This window comes from Melanotaenia boesemani, chromosome 3 (assembly GCF_017639745.1).
Source record: "Melanotaenia boesemani isolate fMelBoe1 chromosome 3, fMelBoe1.pri, whole genome shotgun sequence".
In the NCBI taxonomy this organism is placed as follows: domain Eukaryota; kingdom Metazoa; phylum Chordata; class Actinopteri; order Atheriniformes; family Melanotaeniidae; genus Melanotaenia; species Melanotaenia boesemani.
In genome coordinates this window covers 33,503,576-33,527,376 of record NC_055684.1, presented here as the reverse complement: position 1 = coordinate 33,527,376, position 23,801 = coordinate 33,503,576, and the positions used below count along the sequence as shown (strand labels likewise).

At 38.6% G+C, this 23,801-nt stretch overlaps 1 protein-coding gene across 5 annotated transcripts in view; it reads right to left on the bottom strand.

The window, feature by feature from the left end:
* The window catches only part of acap3b (ArfGAP with coiled-coil, ankyrin repeat and PH domains 3b), a 48,200-nt gene that overhangs the window by 18,186 nt on the left and 6,213 nt on the right, over positions 1–23,801 (bottom strand). For all 5 annotated transcript variants that reach the window (XM_041979663.1, XM_041979665.1, XM_041979662.1 and 2 more), the window contains exons 2-4: positions 8,218–8,275; positions 3,525–3,644; positions 2,984–3,037 (exon numbers count right to left, since the gene is read on the bottom strand). In XM_041979663.1, coding sequence (XP_041835597.1) covers positions 2,984–3,037; positions 3,525–3,644; positions 8,218–8,275 — 232 coding nt within the window. The remainder of the gene's footprint in view (positions 1–2,983; positions 3,038–3,524; positions 3,645–8,217; positions 8,276–23,801) is intronic.

Below are 23,801 nucleotides of genomic sequence, written 5' to 3'. Positions count from 1 at the left end.
ACATATTTAAAGGCTGTTTTTAAATGTATGCATGGATGTGGATCGTACAATAGCAACTTCATTGGACATTAGTGAGCCACCAACACTCTGCCACGTATAAAGAATAAATACATGGGATATAGTATATACGCATACATTGTAATTACCAAGTTTGCCTCAGTGATAAACGGGACAAGAAAATGATCCATATGTTTTTATAGAAAATGTATTAATGTGACAAGATATTATTTTATAAATATTTTCATAGATCAAATAGAAAATCAATACACTGAGCAAAAGTTAAAATATGATTAAAAAACAGAAAAACAAAATCTGTAAGTCTGTAAAGTAAAATATTTTATTTGAAAAAATGTGGTCCTGTTTTGTAATAATTCATTAGCACGTCTGCAGTAGCAATATTCAGCCACAAGATGGCAGTATGAACCCTTTATCATGTGACATGCCACAGGCTGAGAAAGAAAAGAGAAAGGAGGACATACATGTATGTTCTCACACTCAGCTGCTGACACAACTTTTTTTTTTGCCTCATAGGGTCCTTCATCTCTCTTCCTATAGACTATAGGATTCCCTCTTTTTCTTCTTCTTACTTTTCCCTCACTTTTTTCAACCGTGCCCCCATTTTTTCTCCAATCATAGTGAATTATGAGCAACTTTTTTTTCCTTCTGGAGAAGGATTTCACATTTCTTTACTTCTAGCACACATTGAACCAAAAACCCACACACACGCACAAATCACTTAAATCCTGATTGCTTTATAATACATACACAAATCATATATCAAACAATCACTGTGGATTAAACTCCTTATATCAGACCTTTGTTTAGCCTAGACATACACATCACAGATTAAAGGGATTAGGCCATATGTAAGCCTCCATCCACATAATGACCCTGCACAGCCTGATGACATGAGGGGATCAGGTTTTGGCTCACAGATATGCTGCCTGAGGTGGAAGGTCAAACATCTCGCACAGATAGTTTGAACTCAGTGGGGAAAAAGTGAATGAAAGTTAAGCATCAGACACATCAGACAAGGTCATTGAGATAGTTAAATATACAAAGATAAATTTGTCATATTTTCTACTGCTCTGTTATTATTCTGTTATCATTCATTGTTTCAGCTCAACTGGGTTTAAAATATGTTAGAAAACTTGCAATAAAATAGTTAATTACACACAAGATTATAAAGAGATTATGAGGAGATGACCTCTAATATACTATTAAATACAACCCTCTTCTTTATGTGTAAGAATTTTAAAAACACAAATCTCACCAACTAGGTTTGTTTTTTCTGTCAATGCAATTTTGATAGAAGGAGCGTTTGTAAAAATACTACCGCCTCCTGGTTGCATCTATGACAAATGTGTCATTTTTCTTTCAATTTCCTAATGCACCAGTTCTTACATTTAAATTTCATGCAAACATTCTCAGCATTTTCAACAATTTGTCTGGCAAAAAAAAAAACAATTAATAAAGCAAAACAAAACCCCAAAATACCTTCAAAGTGAAGAAGAGTGTTAATAAAAAGGAAAGAGTAAGGCAGATTAGAGAAAAATATGGGGGAATTTGACATTACTTATTGTATTTAATGTGTGTGTGACCTACTGGTCTATATATGAAGCTAGTAGGCCTTGTTGATATGAATGTCCTTGAATAGACTGAGTCATTTAGTATATGCTGTATAGCCAAAATTATACTTTTCAACAATGGTTGTTCATATTTACTGATAAGTTAAAGTAACAGAAAACTAACCGACTTAACAAGATTCAGAAATGGAAACCTGCCCTGAAGGTGTAGACAGTTATGTTTAATAACACAAGACTTTCAAGATGATATAATTACATGTGATTGTTAATAAGATTAGATAAAAATGTAAAATTGTACAAGGAAAAAAAATGGGCAAGACAGGAATCACAGGAAAGGTCAAAAGTAAGAAACAGAGGACAAAGGGGGGAAAAATAGTTTCTAATGCCACATGATGTAAAACCAACACCACAGCTTTTAGTTACTGAGGGTTTCTTTATGATCATGCAGACTTAATACATCTTAATTACGTTGATCTGTTTGTCAGCCACTCCTGAGAAGGGTAACAATGATCTTGGATTTTCCTAAATTTTTATACAATCTGTGATAAATATAGAGATGTGTTTGTAAGCCTTTCCAGACTGATGATCATTAAGAGTTGTAATAAGTAGTAAAGAACAAACTTTGATCAAATTCAATAAAAGAAGGCCCCTTCTCATAACTTACTGTTACTTAAATTGACTGAAAATAATATCTAATATGGAGTCTTATTTCTCACTAGATATATAATTAAAAAAAAAACTGTCTACTTTGCTTGATTTGTTTTTTCTTATTAACTTAAAATTCCTCTCATCTACTTCCTCACCATGTCAGGAGAAATTTAGGCCACATTTCTGCATACAAATTAGATTAAAAAAAGGCACAAAATCGTTCTAAAACTAGTAGGAAATCAAGCATTTTTTCTTTTAGAAAAACCTGTCTCTTTTTTACTTTGTCTCATTTAGGTTGCTTTGTCTTCTTTTTTGTCTTCTCATTCTGTCACAAAACAGCTCATGTGCAAAGCTCTGGGGTGTGAACTACATTTAACTGTGACTGCCTTCTGAGATGTAAAAAGTAATAATATCAGGGTCTTCATCAGCATTTCAGCAGGTTCGCAGAGCAGTGTTTTTTTTTTTTCCTTTAAAATCACACTTAGTCATGAGGAGAAAATCACTCTGAAGTCATGCGGGTAAACCTTACTCGAGTATGTGTGTGTGATTTTTTATCGGAGTAAAGGTTGGTGCATTAAAGTTCCCACATGCATCTGATCTAGAAAGTGGTCTGCATAAGACAACATGTCTGTGCACAAACCAGGATGGACCGATTCACCAGCACATAGAGATGCGTTTGTTAAATCATGTGTTTGAGTGTGTTGAGTTGTGTGTGTGTGTGTGTGTGTAAAAGTGTGAAAGTGTCTCACCATGTGATAGTTGACAATCTCCTGGAGACTCTCTCCACACTTTTCAAGGCATTCCTGCAACATATGGAGTGTTAAAGACAGATCTCCAAATGAACACACTTCCTTTAAACTGTTGTAATACAGGTGTCTGCACTGTCCACAAAACATATGTTGGATCTGCACGTTATATGAAACCATTTAAAGATGAAAAAGTTCTGTACTGCAAAAGAACAATGTGTAAACTGCTGCAATACAGAAAACACATGCACTGACATGAGGTCCAGTTCACATGTTTTACTAAAAAAACCGTTAAGCTGGGGTCAGGTTTCTCTGCTTGCAGCCATCAGTCTGAACACTTCCTGGCTGCATGTGGTCACATCTTTCATCCCTACAACACCTGGATAATTCTGTCTTTATTATTTCTGTTTATGCTCTTTCATGGATATTATTCAAGTGGAAAATCACTGGAATGTCCTTACAAAGACAGATGAGTGGTCAATCATTCCTCAGTGGAGGAAACGATCAGACCTCAGTTTTTAAGACCATAACTGCTTCTACTTACCGATATCATCTCTTCTTTCTTGCACTGATGGGACAGGTCTTTGATTCCATTGACAAAGAGCTTATTGGCGCTGACGTAGGCCCTGCCGGCCTCAATCATCCCACTGCACAGCTTCACCAGCTAACAGGGTGCAACAAGAAGACTTTATCACTTTAATACAAGAGAAGAACAGCGTCTATTTAAGAGTCACATGTTTTAAACAAAGCGCTGCAAGGATATAAATAGAACAGTGATGATGTAAATCAAACAAGGCTTGAAAGAATTCCTGGTCACGTGTTAAATGCGCAAGGACACTCACATTAAGAATAATCCTGACTTCTGATCAAGACCAGTGACGGCCTTTCTGAGGCAGATGAGATTAAAATCTAAATTACAACTGAGTGTTCAAATAAAAGGTCAAATTAAAAGGAGAAAATGAATCATGATGGCAAAGCAGTGATTATACTTGCAACCAGAATTACACCCACACTCACAGCTACCGACATAATGAATACTTTAAACACTTATCAATTATCTCAGTATTTAGCAATTCCAGAGGGAAAGCACTGTAAGGTTGCATGACTACAGTTTTATCTAAAAATAGTGTGGTGTAGTGAGACACATTTTTGCTCCATTGAAAGAATTTTTGATGGAACCACACATAGTTGTGGTCTTCATCGCGAGGCAACCTGTGGTGCATAAGCAAGCCACTGCTGCAGAACAAGAAGTGAAGAGCAACAAAGCTTGACTGAAGCATTGTATATGAGGATTCACAGGTGTATCCTTCTCAGCACCAGTCATGCATAAAAGGGGTAGACACACAACTGCATACTTTGAATTGAATTGAAAAGCAGATCTATATGTTGCAATAAACACTATTATTGCTGATCTGAATAAGATTATTAAACAGAGAAATGGGCCATAACAGAACAATAAAGAGGTTATGCAGCTATGAGAAACTTGATATTTAACCGATGTCAGTTTAAAATAATGGCACCAAAATGAGACCATCTTCCTGTCTTGTCCTCTTGTTTTGAGGATGAGGTGCAAGGTAAAGAGTCAAGGGGAGTAGTTAAGGATGTACAAATGGTGATAAAAAAAAAGGGGGTTTCTGGCAAACCATCCCAATGTAGTTCGGAAATTTCATTCAAAGGCAAGTATGTCAGCCTCATGGTGGCTCTGGGGAAAAGGTAGCGGGGGAAGTTTTTAGTTTCTTTACTTATTAACAGAGTAATGTAAAAAAAAAAAAAAAAGCTCTGTTACAAGTGAAATTCCTGCAATAATTTGTCATGTTAAGATATGTAAACATTTACAGCAACGTGTTTGCCATGTATTACAATTAAAGAACAAGTCTGGTTCCTCCTACTGAGACAGTATGTTACATGAAATCAGCAGATTCTGTCACTGCATCATCAGAGCGTAATCAGCGTGTTTATGTTTGGGTGGACTGCTTTTAAGGACTTCATATACTGTGGATAAAATGGATAAAAGTAAAAATTAAATAGAATCGATTCATTTTAACCTAACATGCATGTCTTGGGACTGCTGCGGTACTAACCACCACACCACCGTGCAGTCCCGTGGCAACCTTCTTGCCTCACAGCAAGAAGGTCGCCGGTTCGAATCTCGGCTGGGGGGAGGTTCGAACATTGAGGTCGGTGGCCTTTCTGTGTGGAGTTTGCATGTTCTCCCCGTGTATGCGTGGGTTCTCTCCGGGTACTCCAGCTTCCTCCCACCGTCCAAAGACATGCATGTTAAGTTAATTGATGACTCTAAATTCTCCTTAGGAGTGAGTGTGTGTGTGAATGGTTGTTTGTCCCCTATGTGTTGGCCTTGCGATGGACTGGTGACCTGTCCAGGGTGTACCCTGCCTCTCACCTGTTAATGCTGGGATAGGCTCCAGCTTACCCGTGACCCTTAATGGGACTAAGCTTGAATTAATGAACGATTCATTTTAAGTTTAAAAAATAAAACTTTTTCTCTCACGTTTGATTTTGGGGGAAAATATTGGATCATTCAAAGATTTACTGGATTTAGTGAGATGAAACAATGTGTGACATTTAGAGACAAAACTTGTTATTTTGGTGGCAACTTCAACCAATCTAAATCAGAGACAGCTCCCCAGTAAATTCCAGACTAATCGCCCAGACCCCCCCCCCCCCCTCATGTCAAGTCTGTTTCTGCCATTAAAAAAAAAACAAACAAAAAAAAAAAACACACACACACACATGCACATCAACATCTGGGAAGCATAAATATCTTTGTATAATTTTGGTGTAAACCAAGGTGGTGGACCATGCAACCAACAGACTGGCACTGGTAACCCTAGAGCCAAAGTCACGAAAAAGGGACACTGTGTTTAGAAAGACTTGGGTGTGACTGTAGACAACATTTCACATTGAGAGTTTTGGCATTTGGCTAAAAAAAAACCCAAAAAACAAACAAACAAACAAACAAAAAAAAATAATATGAGTAATGTGATGCATATACTGTACAATAAATGTGATTTGTAAACAGCCATACAAGCAAAATGCTTATGACAAACAGCTGTGGGTACCTGGGGTACAAATGTTTATACCCCAGGTGCAGATAGCTCCAGGGATGGCATGTGTGCTCCATATGAGCTACCAGCCACTACACATCCTCACTCTATGGGAAACATGATAAACAGCAGAGTGGTACACTGTCATTTGTATGTTTGCAAAGGGTGGATGGGACGGGGGTATGCTAAAGAGAGAGTGGAGTTGACCTTTAATTATCATATTTGGCGCAGGAGTTCCCAAGGTTGTCTCTATGCGAGTGTGGTTTTCTGGGCGGTTGACAGCAAATCCTTTACTGTGTGCAGGCCGACTCCGTGAAGATTATGAAAAATGTGCTGCTGAATAAAACTGTGTGCTGCATTTGCACACTTTGCATGCACCCATTTGAAGTGCATCACACAGTCATGTGTTGACTGACAATGTTATGAATCCACAGAAAATGCAAGAGGAGCACAGTACTGTTGCCTCTGCCAGACAACATGACAACCTGCAGTAAATGTCAAACTGACCCATATGTGAATCTGATCTAATTGTGTGCCATACTCAGCCCCCAGGATGTGTGCACAGCCATTAAAAGCAGAATATATGTGCCTGGATTTGTTAATAAATGGACTGGAAGAACAACAGGGTCCCACTTGAGGTCAAAATGCCAAATCTAGTACTACATGACAGACCCCGCAGCGTAAAGTGATCAAAACAGTTAAACTTTAAATGCAGTCTGGAAGAATACTTGGAAGGAAGGTATTACGTTGTCTTTTTTCCCCTCCTAAGTGGTCCTTAGTACCAGTGTTTTTCTAGATGATAGCGAAAAATAATGTGCAGCAAAAATACTTGGCCAGTGGAGTGGACAGCAGTGAATGTTTGATATTTATCAGAATCATTCTGCATTTATGAAACTTGTAATTGTCCTTTCAGAGCTGTCATTGCTCATAGAACAGGCAGCTTCAGATCACCCTCGTGGTTGCCAGCGAACCCCTGCAGAACAGAACAAATTAGCCTGATGGAAGCCTCTCAGACCCCTCCCTCTGAGCCTTTTCATCTTTAACATGCGCTCAAACATGGGTCAAAGTTCAGGGGAGGGTCCTGAACTCTTGGCTGTACCAGTAATGTGTTGATGCACTTATGTTTTTTGTTGGCCAGTTGATTTTAGAAAGAGGAGCTGATATTTTGTGACTGAGACTGCAAAACTACATCGTTTAAAGGGACCTAACCTTTCACACAGAGGCATAATCTCCAACCTGCGTAAAATAATCTGATGTTTGATTAATTTTCTTACATTCATCTTTAAAGCTGAGGTCGTCATTTGACCTCGATAAAGCTGCCTCATGTTATGAATTCTTTTTGATTTAGACGTTTTTTAGTTTATCTCAGCTGAATCCCTGGAGACCATCAGACATCCATCCCTATAGGTCTTCTACCCAGAGCGATCAAACTTAAAGGCTGTGGCAAAAATGCAAGCAAGATATTTAATCTTAATTGTCCCATTTGCCGTTTTTTTTTACAATTTATTCTGTCTCTCATTGATCCATGAGCACTATAGACCTTTGTAAGACTTCTACAATTCATATCTTGATAAATAAGTAAGACTCATCTTTTTAGTGACAGTTGCTATATTTAGAAGGAACACCCTGACAATGCTCTTCAGATAGATTAATACTTAGAAAAACTATGTCTTAAGGGAATTAAATTGCTAAACTGCCTTGTTCCGTATTTTAAAAACCCTAAGCTGTTGTATTACTTGCAGAAAGGGAAAAACCATCCCATGCCTAGATTACAAAGTGCACTGTGCTGGGATTTCATACTACAGAATATAAAGCTGCTTCTGTGACATTAATCTGTGTTTTCTCTGTGCATCTACTGTGTACCAACACAAGCATATGTATGTGTGTGGGTGTGTTTGTGTGTGAGGGAGTGTGTATGCTATCTAACAGTGCATGAACCTGTTATTTGCAAGAGGTTATGTCTGCAGTGTTTTCTGTATTTAAAATGACATTTAAAATGCAGAAAAAAGAAACTAAATCAAATAGCTCATTGCGTTGCAGTCAAATAACCTCAATAAAATCTAAAGTTTCTACAGCACCACACCAGTTGATGTATGATATTTTTAAAACGATTTTGGTAGAAAAACACTAAAATCATGGGTCACCGTGTTCAGTCATGGTCATGGGCCATACCTTGTCGAGCTTCGCTTCAATTTCTACCACATCTGTCTCCACATCATCGATTCCAGCCCTGTAGAAGGAGAATACAAAGCCACACAGTTAATCAGATTCACTCTTCAGTAATGCCATTTCTGAGAAAAGGAATCACATGCTAAGCTGAAAAACACAGTCAGAATAAGAATCAGTGCCTTGTTTGGGAGAGATTCTTGGATTAGCAGTAAGCCACAATATCACATAAGAATTAACCAGAAACAGTGTCACAGAAAAGTTCCAAATGGTAACAGCAACAGAACCGGGAAAATAAAGGGACTCAAAGAAGAAGGAAAAGTGACCAAACTGTGCAGCCATAGGATGCATGAATGATTTACAACATCTGTATTTAAGTCTGCTACAAATTAAGCTGCAAACAGTCACGAAACATCTCAGCCTCTCAGGTAAGAGCATTAACCCTGATGATTAGATTGACAGAGGCATCACTCTGGAAGATTAGTGGTCACAGCAGAGCGGTAAAAATCAATGAATGACATCATGCAGAAACATGGGCCGGCACCTCTGTCTCCATAAAGTAAGCTGATAAAAGAGGGAGGAACAACAGAGAGGGTTGTATAAATGCTACTAAAATTTAGCACCATTTAATAAACACAAACGGACAAATTGTAGCAGAATTGAAATTATTTATCTGAACGTTCAAACCGGTGTTAAATAAATGTGAGGGTTAGGGGACTTGATGGAACTCAGCAGGAGTGTGTCAGGTGGTTTGGGGGGGGTGATGAGCCTTTCCCATCCTTCCCCTCAGGGTCTTCTTCCATTAGCGCATAAGTACACACACACACACTCATCCATGACCGCACTGACAGGGTCAGTTGTTATGGCAACCCCTTGTATAAGGGCCACGGAGGCCATGAATAAGGTCATATCAAATTAAGTTTTTGTTCTTATTTCTCTGACATGCTTCTAGAAACCCTCCAAAAGGACATGTTGGGTTCAAAACTACAGCTGTGAAGGATATATATGGAAAACAATATACATAAATAAAACTAAAACTAAACTGTTTTTCTTATCCATTCCTTACAATCAGCTGGAACTTATTGGGAAGGTCTGATCTGGCCAGAAATCAGTGTCATGCCCTGAATGTACTGGAACATGTCAGCTGTAAGTCTCAGGGAGATGATGATATCATGATATAATTTTTACTCCACCCAAATCTTCAACTTCTTTTACACCCAGACAGCTGATTCTACATCACAGAAGAAATGTTGTGCAAAGCTGGAACAAGATATAATCAACCACACCTGTCAAGCTGGTTTATTATCCAAAGATTGTAACTTTGCCTGTGTCAGTTCCACCCAGTGAGAGGCTGGGGGATGGTGTCAGAGGGGTTGGCAGCTTTATCACCTGTTCCACAGAAAAACATTGCCAGAATTCCTTTAAATTCCTGAGGATATCATGATACAACGAGATGCTAGTTCTTGACTTGTCCCCGTTTCACTCTTGTTCTTTCATTCTCTGATCCAGAACACACACTGTTTATACAGACTGAACTATTCACCACCACCACATGACACAGCAAACTGGCCTGTGTGATTTACAGAGAGCACTCGTATTGTTTAAAAAAGGATTACAAACAGAGGTGATGGTACCACAGAGTCTTTAATAAATGTTCTCTGTGATTTACTGTAAGCATATGCTGTTGCAGCAAATTTTCTACATTTCAGTTCTTCTGCTGGATGTGAGTAATGAGTACAACACCACTCTGCACCTACACACCTCAGTCCCAAGCTCTGAAACAAATCCAACAGCATCCCATTTGCTATTAAGTCACTCTGAACCAAACACAATCACTCTGAAACAGCTGTTCAGTCTAGCAGAGTGTAAGCTCATTACAGGCGTGTGGTGTCCAGTGCAGCGGTCACTGCCAATAAACAATGACTGACATGCGATGACAAGGGTGCAGACAATACTTGTAACAACAGCGGTCGATACTCTATTGATCAAAGTTTTCAAGTTCTGTAAGAGGGCTTTTGTAGAGGGCCATGCTATTTGTGTGTTGTAGTGCAGGTTTCATGTGTTTTTATTAGTCCATGCAAGGTTGAATACAAAAACACATACTCACTGCAAAGCTATGTGTGTGTTTGTGAGTTGATGCATGCTTGTCCTCATTTGCCTTTTTGTACTGTATCATAGCTATTAATAATCTTTTCTCTAGCTGAGTGTACCATAGAGTTATGGGATTAAAGTGAAATGGAGTAAGAACAACTCCCGAGTAGGATTATGGGTAATGCTGCAGATCATCTGAGAAGATGGGGGACATGAATCAAATTCGTGTGTTCAACACTTTGTCCACATGACACTTGGGTCCTTAGGGTGTATGTTAAAACATTGAAGCAACACCTCAAAGCAGCTCTCCGGATGATGATGATGATGATGATGCAGGCCACTCAGAGTGGGGGATGGGCTCATACGCGCTGCCCATGGTAGCATACTGTACAAGGTCTGACATCACTAGTGAAGAGGGGGAAGGGTGTGTCACGTGCACTTGTTCCATGTGCACTCCCGTCAGGCAATACAACTTCACACACAAGTGTAGGGAACCTATCCTTCTCTTTTACGCAGTTGGTGAATTGTAGCATGAAGCTTTCGTCTTGCATCTCCTCACACATCCAAACACACACACCACAGCATAACCAAGCCTTCCATGTCTTCAAGACTCAATGTGTCACATAGCATTATACCCACATCTGAATCATTTCAAGAACTGAAAAGGTACTAAAGCAGCAGAAACAACAAGTTCCCGGATCCCTGACACCAGACAAAACCCTGTGGCTTCAATGCACAATGCAAGTCAGCCTGATTTCATCCTTAGTAAAGGTAACAGTGAAAAATGTTACCTTAATGCAACAAAACTGAGCCCAGAGAAATTAAACTAAAAATTAAATGATCTCATTTTAACAAATAATAAATCATTTATCATATAGCATCTTACGCAAAGTCTGTGCATGGACGTTTTCCCTCTGGATTAGTCTTAATCTAAAGGTCAACCTGTGCTGCATCTGGATCCGTACCACTGACCTAAAATACACACATATCTGTGAAATTGTTCTTTTCCAGTGTGCTCATACTCAATACAATCATACTGTAGCTTATCAAGACATTAAGAGAAAAATGACTGCATTATCTGTAGCTTGTTGCATGATTTCTTTTTTAAAAATTTTAAATGATTCACTGTTTTTATTCACAAGCTGACTCAGCAACCCAATGATGGCCAGTAACCTCATTCTATACAGACATCAGGTGAATGGATGTCAAATAAATTTTTTCATTTTACATGCACACATGCAGAAAGGCAGGAAAAAACAAAAACAAACAAGAAACAACTAAATGTTTGATATCACAGACCAGCCTTTACTCACACACAGCCTCATCCCTGCAGAGACACAAATAAAAAAATAAGTAAATAAATTATAAAGTTTCAATAAGTTTAGCAGTATTAAATAAAGCAAAACAGAATCTAGATCATAAATCACTACATGCTCTTTATTGCTCGTTAGTTCTTCCATATTTTAATTATTGTGCAGAAGTTTGGGGTAATAATTACAAAACAATAATACATCCTTTTGTTCTCCAAAGGGGTGGGATTTTTACTTCTACTTCTTTTTACTTCTTCCTGCCCCTTTTCGAGCATGATCTTTCTTTCATTTTTCTTTTTTGTATTTGGAATTTTCATGGCTGTACATTTGGTTTTGTATGTGCTCGAAATAAACTTACTTACTTACTTAAAAAAATATCTAACACACACACACACGGAGCCAGAAACCTCCTTACTACATGGTTACATCAGAAAATGCTTAGTTTGCCCAGAAAAAAAAGCCTAAATTTGATGGAAAACATACAATCTTCTAAAAGGACTTCCATTCACACAAGCAGGTAGCAGCAGTTCTGCTTCACAGTGAGGATGAATATGAATATCTAAGGTTTTTACAACAATCAAAACAATTTGTCCAAGAATTTCATGCCTCCATTAAAGAAAAGAACAGAAACTTTTGCACAGAAATACTTAAAAGGATTTCCCTGAATGTTTTAAATGTTGTAGAAACAGCTTCAGGTCGTCTCATATCACACATGCTTAATTGTGCTCACCCCCATGGTCTCATGAGACACTAATTACCATGACATCACTGAGAACATGTCAGACATGATACAGATATTAGCAGTGGGTGATCTAAAGATACATGCAAATTTGTCAGCTGTGTAAGATTTTGACACGTGCATTGTAGCAGCCATTTCTTTGATATTTCTATTAGCTCCATGTTGGTATCACTAAGCAACATAGCAAAGTTTATATCATTAGGCAGTAATATTATTAAAAATCTTACTCAACTGATAAATAATGTCACTGGATCAATGAAAAACAAACATTCTTGTCTAGTATGTTTACCCATTAATAGTGTCCTAATTTCACTATAGCATCAAATATAAGCAGTAACATACATCAGATTTACAAAACATGCAAACCTATATATGACTGAAAAGTCCTGATTTCAAACCCAAACCAAGCTGACTTGTGACTCATGCCGAGCAAGATTTTCTTTCTTGAAGATAATAATACCAGATGACTTTTCTTTTCATATTTTGAACAATGTCATGAACAAGTAAATAATTATTTTGCAGAGTGCACTGCTTTTCTTTCATATTGATGAGGTGTAATTGTTATCAAGCTTCTTGAACGATAGAAACACATTCAAAGCTGTACATTCTCATTAATAATGAAGTATCTGCCTTTGTCATCCTCCACAAATTCCAGACTGAACACACACAGACATAGACACACATGAAAATTTTTTTCCTCCCATAATTCCATGTGGTGGGCTCCATGGCAACCATTCATTGACCCCAATCACCATGGCAACAGGCATCAGCATTACTCACGCTTTTTTTTTAACTGACCAATTTCCTCTTTGTCTGAAGTGTCTGTCCATGTGAATCTCCCTGGCACCATTTTTAGCTTCTTCCTTGATCTACTGATGGGGGATTCTTTTTTTCCTGTGAGAAAAATCAACTGCCTGATACAATCTTTGCCTCTGATGAGCCAGACTGTAACAGTGATAAGCTACTAGCCTGTTGTGCATCATGTGGCACATCCGCAGTGCCCGCTACCACAGGCAAAGTGCCCTTGAGTTGCATGCTGATTCCTTAAATGCTAAAAAGACTGTCTTGCCAGTCCTGCTAAATGCAAACATATCCATCACACGGAGGCAATTTATCTATTCAGTGCATATTTGGTTAATAAAAATATATAAAGATGGTTTCAAGATTTTAATTTTAAATAAGGCTTAAATACAAATAAAAAAAAGCAAAATAACAAAATCAGTTAACTGTGTTAAATTCAGATCATCCCTCTGTCTGCTGGTTGCGAGCAGACGCAGGTGGTTTTTTTGGGTGGGGACACTGAAAGCAGCCCAACCCTCATTTCTTTGTTCTTCCACTTAAACCATTTTCAGCTGTTTCCCAGACTAAAACCAGTTTCAATACTTCAAATCAACAATTTTGCACCAATAATCTGTTAAAGGAGTTTTATTTATTCAAGGATGGTCAATTTTTCTCTATGGCAACAATTCCCTCCCAAAAATGATATTTCCCTTTCTCTTTGTTGTATTACAGCATGCCTTATGTCCATCAATGAATCTGTAACATGCCTTCACTAGCTGATAACTTAAAGCTGAAGATAGCGCGGATCTGGGTGTTTGGAGTCTTTCCAGATACACGAAACAACACTGAATTCATATTCATTTGCATATTTAAATGTTTATACTGTCATTGCAGCCAAATGGCTGAAATTTCACGGCAGTCACTCATTTATAGAAATGTAACATGATTCATAAGTCTGAGCCGCTGAACGTTCACACACGTGTCCAAACTCAATTAAAAGAGCCCCCAGTAAATGATCCTCACACAAAACAAACACACACACTTCCCTAAACAGACCGCCTTTTCACACAAATAACAAGCCAAGCCAAACACTAGTATCTTATGTGCAGCGAACAAAGATGCCTTCACTGCTTCCCCTCAAACCCCCCTCTTCCCTACACACAACAAACATCACACTCATTCCCTGAAAAAGCATTTGACTGTGCCGACAGCTAACAAAGAGGCCAAACATCATGCTGACAAAAAGGACAACAAATCTGTGAACCAACACCTTTTAAGCTGGAGGATTAATATCTACAGCTGACCAGAGGTAATTTTCAAGAAGTAGCCAGGCCCTGCCAAAAAATAGTCCCTCACATAACCCACCATAAAACCACAACTTCACGTTTTTACTGACTGATTTACAGCATAGAGGAATTACATGCAACCTCTTAATTAGTGAGCTTTACAAGTGGTGATAGAGGCTTTTCCCAAAATGTTGTTAATATTGAAATGTTTCTTCTGAGTTCTTGATCCTACTTAAATCTTAAACCAATCTTTACATTTAAATTTTCTTCTGGGTGCATTGTTTTTTTTAACTTTCCATATGTCTTTTGGGTTTTTGTGATGAATACTGAAGCTGCTTCCTTACAAAACTTTACAAGACCTTAATAGCAGGGAGAACAATAGATCTGTAATCACAGTTTATATGTCAGCTTCTTCCTTGCTTGCATATTGTCTGTGTGGTAGCTATATAATTCAACAAAGCATCACCACAAACTGACTTTAAAAGAGAAGATGCAGTGCGCCTGCTTTGCACCAGCTGCCAGACCACCTGCCGGTTGGCCACTCTGTAGTAAAGCATTCAAAGTATCTGTGTTATCGTTACTCATAAGCAGTCATTCTGTCAACCGCCCGTTGTCTAAACACGATGCATTTCTAAATATTTCTGGCACAGCAGTCCTGGATGTGGAAATGTCATTATATCATTCCAGAGCGCATTCCAGCTGCGGGCCAACAGGAAGTGTGCTGGAAAACTTCCCCCTTTGGAGTGTGAAGCAGACAGAAATAATTTTTCTCTAATGTATTGTAACTGCAACTCAAACCAGGTGGAACTACTTTTTCTTGGAAAATAAAACATGTTTATCTCCTTTCCTGCTAAGAGAGGTGGAAAGAGGCTGCTGGGAAAAAAACGTTTTCCACAGGAAGTTGTTCCGCTGACTTAGAGAAATGCAAACTGAGTTATGTCATCATTGAGTGACACTTGTGGCTCTGTAGCCAGAAAATCTTAAACCAATATGTAAGAAATAAATAGTTAAGTAGTGGAAGTATAAGCCATGATCTGCTCAGTAAATGTATGTTTTCTGTGTACATCCACAGCTGTCTCCTTCCTTGATGCTGATCCTTGGTGTTGCTAAATTAAGCAACCGAACTGTCAGATTACACAACTGGCAGCAACACTCTCTGCGTTTTAATCCAGTCTATGAAGTTTTTGGAGTAGAGAAGCAAAGCAAAAGATAAATCAGAGCTCTCACGAAAGAATACAATCAACAGGAAGCTTAAAAAGGACAGTAGAAGTGGGACTGTGGGCTCATCCCAATCCCTAACCTCTTTAACCTTCGCTGATCTCCCAGTGGGGTGTAAGCAGCAGTCGACGTGCACACAGATGCAGCTTACATGTGAAACACGGAGGAGGAAGACCCCTGTGGTGTGTAAGCGCTTTGTTCCCAGGACTCTCTCTGCATCCATCCCACAGCCAGATCAGAGTGAGGGATGACAGAGCAGTATAGAGCTGCACTGGACGACAGTTATAAAAGCAAACAGATTTGTCTGTCTGTTCTTTATACAGTACAAATAATGATCTACATAGTATCTTGTGTCTTAATACACACATAAAAAAAGAAAAAAACACAAGGATACAGTGGCTCTTTTTTTATTTACTGGAGAAAATGAACAGGCAGCATCGGCAGACAGTTCTCTCAGTTTTGGCTCAAGTACAAGACTGTTGCTGAACTATGAATTGCCGTTACTCTGTCATTTAAAGGCGTGTCTTAATGTCTCTTTAGTATACACTGGATGATTCACTTGTCCCTTTTATAAAAGCTATCTTTTATAAAGACAAAAAACTGAGCTTCCTTTTTCTTAGCTCCACTAATATATTCAGAACATCTCAGTTTTCCTAATGTGAAACCTATTCCGTATTACAAGGATGACTCTACAACATCAACTGATATCATGATGCCGTGATGCCGATGACTAACCAAGCAACATATCACAGCCCCCACACGCCAAGGGCTGAGAGCCAGAGAGAGAATCTAAAATCAGAATGAAAGTGCATGTTGTCCTTTAGGATATATCAGCCCTTCCTTTTCCAGATGAACAGGATTCCCAAGACTTAGTACATTAAGAGAAAAGCAAGAAGTAGTCTTCTCCTAAGACAACAGCAGCTGCCAACTTGACTCAAGAAAATACAGAGTTTTTTGATTCAATCTTCATTTGCAAAGCACCTGTTAAAGTCTCCGTCATGACATATGCAGGAAGTAGATACTATCCGTTATACGCCTGTCAGAATGCCCAAGGAGTCATCACTCTTTTTTTACTGCTTTGCAAAAAGTCCACTTATGACTAGAGAGGATACAATACCACTATTAACTGACAGACAGACAGGCTTACAGGTAAGATTAACCTGCATTCCTTGAGCTTTGCTAAGCACAAGGAGCCACTGTTTCTGTTACAAAGCACAGAGTATGACTTCTTTCTTAAAGAATGTCTAGCATTGATAAGGCTTGCTTTTTGTTTAACTCATGAGACACACAAACACAGGCTTATATGCATGTACGGAAAAGCCAAAAGAAATACAGCATTTACATACAAAGCCTCTAGCACAACAGACACACACCTGGTTGATTGTCAAAGAGATCTGATCCCACATGGCAACAGCAGGACATCTGATATGGTCATGCAGAGGTTTATTTAGCTGGACTGTTAAAGTCAGTATTATTGATTTGACTTTCTCCATTTTATTGGCTGATAAAGAAATTATGGTATCAATATTCTGTGGTTTAAGTGAACTTTCAAGTGAGTTTGACAGCACAGTAGAAATTTGGAAGCACCGCAAGGCAGCTTGATGCAAACCGGATGCTGAACATTTTTCCCAAGAAACATTCAAGAAGCCACACTTCAACAGGCTTGGCACGAGCACATTCAGGTAAAACAATGTCCCAATGTGTTTATCTTTAGACTCATCTGCGTGTAAGCACAATTTCATGTTAACCTGTGGGAACTAAATGATGATTCCTTAGAGCTGGTTTTGCATCAGAAGAAAGAAGTGAGCTTTGCATAACAGCCCAATTCTCCCTTGTTTTCTTTGGCAGCGTTGACTGAACATGAGCAGAATGAGGTTCCTGCTGACACCACAGACAGATCTGCCAAAGAGGAAATTACCACAGATTTACACTTCCATCCATCTAAGAAGGATCCATAAATGCCAAACACTCACAGAGGCTTGGCAGTGATCTTCTGATCATGTACATCACACTAACGCAAATCAAAGACTGGTCATAAGTCTGGTTTTGGTTTACTGGGTTTAGCTGTTGAATACTGGTATACTGCTCATAAGCATACAACAATCTTAAAGCATGTTGTATATTCCCAAATAATAGCATTAAAAATCAGTCTTTGTGGTTTTGTAATGAAAAGTGATTAGTCTGGCCAGCTCTACACAAAGTGGAAAGCATTATAAACTCCTGCATTTAATCTTTGTTCACTGAGTGTAATGTCATTTTAAATTAGGTGCTTGTTGTAATGAGTAAATACTATGTTTGCACATTGGCGGGTGGGGCTTGAAATTCCAGGCAATTTGATTGTAAAACAGCTACAAATTTATCATGTTTACATATTGAAGGTCATCAATGCCTTACTTGACACTTCCAAATGTCAACAGATCAGAATATAAAATTGTTGTAAACATACAATCTGCTATCCTCTCATTTTGTCAGCAAAACATGCATTCTTCACTTCCTGTAGTTTAATTACCTTATTCCAAATATCCAAATATCCTACATCAGGTCAGGATTGTTTTAAATGTTGCAGACAAAGGTTTTTAATGAATGGCTGTTGGTCCACACACCAGAACTGCACAAATAGCCCGTTATTTATAGCATGTGTGCGCCAATGTTTTTGTGATGTGAGGAAAGCGATGGAATCTGCTGAAGAAGCCATGCAGACAATAAGGACTCACAGACCAGACAAATGGAGTTTGGAATAAACATTTATATATCAAATTATAACTTGGTCCATGCAGCAAATCAGTCCCTCCGGACTACGGCCTGTATTTTTGAACTCTGGATTAAGGATGCAGAAGCAGGAAAATCACTGGATTACTTTCCCAGATTGTTCATATTTGAGACTGAACTACTGAATTTTGCCCCTCAGCCAGACTACAGTAGCTATCACAAGTGCATGTTGAAACATATAACATGATTGCGTTACAAGTGATTAATTGGAAGAGTGGTGGAAGACAGGTATAACTAGATGCAAAGTGTAGGCAAAAGTCCAGGGATTGTGAAAGTATAAAGAGGTGGGACTTGTCTTAACAAAGACCCCTAAAAATTGAAACAGTAAGAGAGAAAAACCTCAAGGATTGAAGGACAAAGACCCTGGAAGCATGTACATATTTTACAGTTCTTGTAATTGTCACTAATTCTACATACACATAATTTGTTGTTTCCAGATAAGTGCAATGCAGTGAGGTGCATTAGTTGACTCTGCCTCCTCAAACTCTAACGGTGATTTGTAGTTTGTTCAAATTTAAGTGCAACTCATAATTCTGTCCAGTAAAGTACCACAAAACATATCACAGTTAGAGTTAGATAATACATTATTTTTACAATGCCATCATTACCACCCTGGATGTCTCCTGCATCCAAATACTCTACATTAAACATTTAAGAGAAAAGGACAGTCTATAGGAAGCATACTGATACTTTGAAAAACTGTTTGAAAAACTGTGTGAAAAAATGTGCTTGCCTGCAGTGAAAAACAGAGCTTTAACTGCTTGCTGTCTGATCTGGTTTATTACCCTCTGATCCAAAGTAAACCACAAGTTGCAGTCACCATGAAACTTCTAGTTATGCTTGTGTCGTTTTACGCTGAATGAGGCATCTCCAAATGTCTCCAACATAACCTCCCTGTTCAGCTAGCTACATTTGTCTGCTCCACAGGGACATGTGTGCATGAAAGTACATGCTATGTAATTCCCAACCACATCTCTACATCCACATACCAGAACAATGGTTATGTATATGCAGAATATATAACAGTCATCCTTCCTTCCTACTCAGTTATGGGGTTCAGCTGTTCCAATTTTTCTCACTTGTGCTCAATGGGCAATCCATCGAACAAATGGGAGGAAGCAGTCTGTTTTGTGAAAGAGTGCATGTGTGAGGGGCTATGAGGGGGTAGGAATGATGGATCCAAGAAAGTGTGGGACTGCTGACATGGCAGATGGGAGTGTTTTCATTTGGCTACACAGAATTCCACGGAGATCTGAGGCACGGATGCAAGCAGAGTAATGTAAAGAACAAGAATGTGAAAGGGAAATCCATCAGTTTCTAAGAGAACAATCAGTGTTCCGGTCCACTTTCATGTCTCTAAAAAAGATTGGCTTGTCAATCACAACTGTTACGCTGTAGGGGCATATGGATCGAGTGAGGATTAGGGCAGGTGGGCTGCCAAACATTTGGTGAGCTGGTATTAACAACCTGTGAGGAATCAATGATGAATGCTTCAAGACACTGAAGATGGGTTTATAGAGAAAAAACCTACAAGGATCAATCTAATTGCAAATGCCTAAACAAGCTAGTTAATGATGATGTTTATGTAAAAGAGCTGAAGTTATGGTCAATGGTTCAAAATTCTGACGCAAAGTGGTTTTGTTTCCTTCACGTCACATACTGCAGAGGGCAAAAGGAATGTGGGTGGAGGAGGAGACGGTTAGAAAAAGCCGATGATGGCATGAGTAAACAGAAAGAACAAACAGCACATCAAAAAATAAAAACAACAAAAGGAATTAAAGGAAACCTACACAAAACCAAGAAAGCACGGCTAAAACAAAAGGAGGGAAAGTTGGGCCAAATCTGAACCAGCTGCCCAAGTGGATCCCAGATGTGAGAGAGAGCGAGAGTCAGCACACATACACACAAACACACACCATCTCTTTTCCTATTTGCATGCTGTGAACCAGAGCGAAGCACATGACTTTTTCATTCGTCTCCTAAGGGAAGCTGTGTCCGAGCTTTGCCTGCAATTCAACAAGGCAGATGTCCATTCCTTCTTCTGTCGGGCTCCACCTCGGTCATCTGTGTCTTTGAGACATTTTTCTGAGAAATATTGCCGGCAATGTCTGCTTTCTCTCATGCTTATATGCACAGATGCATTTATAGTTCACAAGGTAACTCATGAGTCATGTAGTAAAACGTATGAAATATGTGACTGGTTACCAAGACAACAACACACTACATTAACTGTGGAGATCATTAATCGTTCTCAATTCCATTCTCTGTCCTCCTTTTGCTGGCCTTCATGGTCTACATATACTACAAATCCATTCATTCCCTCCATAAACCCATCTTTCTCACTCTGTTCCCCCGTCCATGCACACCCCCTCATCAATAATTTTCCTTGTTAGTCATCTACATTACCACCCATGCAGCCTTTAAACTGCATCCAATTAAAAAAAAAAAAATAGACAAGACTCTGGTAATGTATTGACACTTAACCAGCTTTGCTGCTGCAGCCCTGACTGATCAGAGGGAGTACTGCTGCGACAAAGAAAGACAACGTGCAAAACTAGAAAAACAAACTTGTGCATGACAAATGTGTGCAACTGGTGAAGTGAAAGAGATCTGTAAGAGTCAAAGACATGACGGATGATAGCATGAAAGACATGTCCCTCGTTCCCCTTTCTCTTTTTCACATTCAGGTAAACCAGTCTAATTGTTATTTTGAAACGGCAAGAAGGGCTCAGCCCCAAAAGATAATTCCCACATTGTGCATGGATGACGAATATCCACTTGTGGCTTAAACATTTCCTCTTTAAGAACCGAAACAGAACACATTAGTCATAGCAACATCAGAGGAAGGGATTTCTTTTCTCAAGCTCTGATCTTGAATTATATATGGATAAACAACATAAAAATGCATGTGTTTTTGTGGCAAAGGCCTGTCCTTTTGCACTCAATCCCCTGAAAAGGATGTAAATGCTTTTTTGTGCTTTTTTTCAGGGCTAAATTAGAATGAGAAATGACAGACATCTAAACCAAAAAGCCACAAGCAAATTCAAAGTTTTATTTCTTCTGACAGAAAACCTTAACTTTAAAGACTTATTGTTTTTCTAAATCAACAAGCAGTTTAGAGATATTCAGTGGGAGAACCTGTCGAATAGTTGATGGTTTTACCCTGAAAGATATGACCTTATATAAGTAGTCACTTCACAATTTCACACCATATGCTCAGCACCAATCTGTATTGTGTGTTAACATCCACATGATTAACAGCTTTATGCATGCATGCATACATTTGATGATGTTGCCTTGTGCTTTTATCTAGGCATGCTAAAACCTGTGGCAGCCTGCACATGATTCTGACCATCACAGATACATTCCACATATTACACGCTAACTGGTCCTGCTGGTTTCTCTCTTGTGTGATTTAATGACTTCCCTGGGAGTGAACTCTCCACTGTTCAGACTAAGCTTACATTTTAATAGCTTAACCTCTGTGCACACTGGGCAAAAGTCAGCCTGCAAAAGATTCAACTGCCAAAACATACCACCAAACAAGACCATTAAAAACCAAGCAACAAATACTGTAGGTTATGGAAACTGCTATTGTCTTAAAAATATAAACCTTAGTAAAGACAACATAACAGTTTTAACAAGGGAAAAACTAATGTTTTTCATTGGTAAAATACAGTGTAATTCCTATATAAAGAAAGTGGCTCAAATACAAGATGCCGACAATTTATTCAACTGTTCTGAATTGAGTTACGACAGGCCTTGGCAGGACCAAATGCTGACATCAGTGTGATTGAATGACTGCACAGAAATGTTGTTTTCATTGAGCTAGCAGCTGTGAAAAGGTTCCATTTTTGCCATGTTTTCACTCACTCACATCTATAACTTTCAAACAGAGGTTAAATGTATTCTAAACTTTGATGCATAGTGGTAACATCTGTTCTGTAGCCTCCATCTGCCACAAACCACAAACAACCCTTGTTATGTTGTATAAAAAATTATCTGAATGTTCTGGTTTGAGATGATTTACCTGGAGAATAATGCAAGTCACAAACACTGTCTATGGTTGCTGATGGCCATGACTTAAATTAAAAATTTATTGGATAAATGGCCCTTTGTGTACTTGGACAGCAGGCATTGCTCTAAGGGGATTTGGAACATTTGGAACAGGGGTGATTAAATGCAATTTTTATTACCCTTCTCAGGAAATGTAAATATTAAAGTACAACTGCTACAGCTCTGATTCTTCTTGTCTAGTCCACCTAAAATTGCAGTCACCATGAAACTTCTTTTTATTCTCATCACAAAAACAGTCAAATTTTTGTCTCTTGCATCATGCACTAAACTATAGTTACCTACAGCTATGTAGAGTTCTAAACCAGTATTGTTTCTAAAACTAAGAAGTAAATACCTACAGTTTAGCATTAGAACGTAAAATAGAAGCAGCCTGTTTATGACCAATTGGAGCCAAATAGTTGTGTAAGGGCGGCATTAGTTAGTAACCATGTCTTGCTTTGTATCGAGGTAACTCTCACAAGCAGGACACAGCAAAGGTTATGTTGTCTGGATCAAAGCAGTGTGCATACAGTTATTTTCAAAATTGCCATATAAGAAAAACACACTTGCTCTGTTTGTTTAATTAGAGCATCCGCACAACAGTCCTATAGAGCATGAAATCAATGTGACCATGATTCATATGAGAAGAGGTCTTAAAATAATCTAAAGCTAGGCAGGTTAAAGGTTAAACTAATATTCATATGGATTAAAACCCAAAAGGAAAGCACACAAAGTGGTATAGAAAGGCCACAGAAACTGTCTATGCAATACACAGAAGGCCCGCATGTCCATTGGACTGCAGCCAGACAGGAAATGTGTCAAAGTCTTTTCTATAATTCTTTATCCTGAACACTATAGAAAGAGGAATGGAACTGAAGTTCTTGGGGAAAGAGGCTGATAGTGTGTGAGCTTTAATAGGTTGTGTAGGTTATCCACTTGATTTAATCAGAGTGTGGTTACTGATAATCCTATTTCATATATGGGTCTCGCGCTAAGTCCCCCGGCAACACGTGTGACAGAAAATCTACTGCACTGTGGACGAAGTAGTTTACACGTGTTGGAGTGATACTCTCTCATGAACGTGCAGAACTACTATGTGTCTGGCAGTAGGGAGAATATAAGGATATGATTTATATACATGCTAACCAACAGGCCCACACATGTGTGACACAAATACAAAAGAATGACAATGACATACACTCCATGTTCCACAATGCACACAACCTTATCACTTGTCAGTTTCTTTTCATCACTTGTTGTTTCTTTTCATGTTCTTTTGAAATGGGAAATGAGCCCCTTCTATGAGCATGCTTGATCACACCTTCAGATCCTCTAGACTGT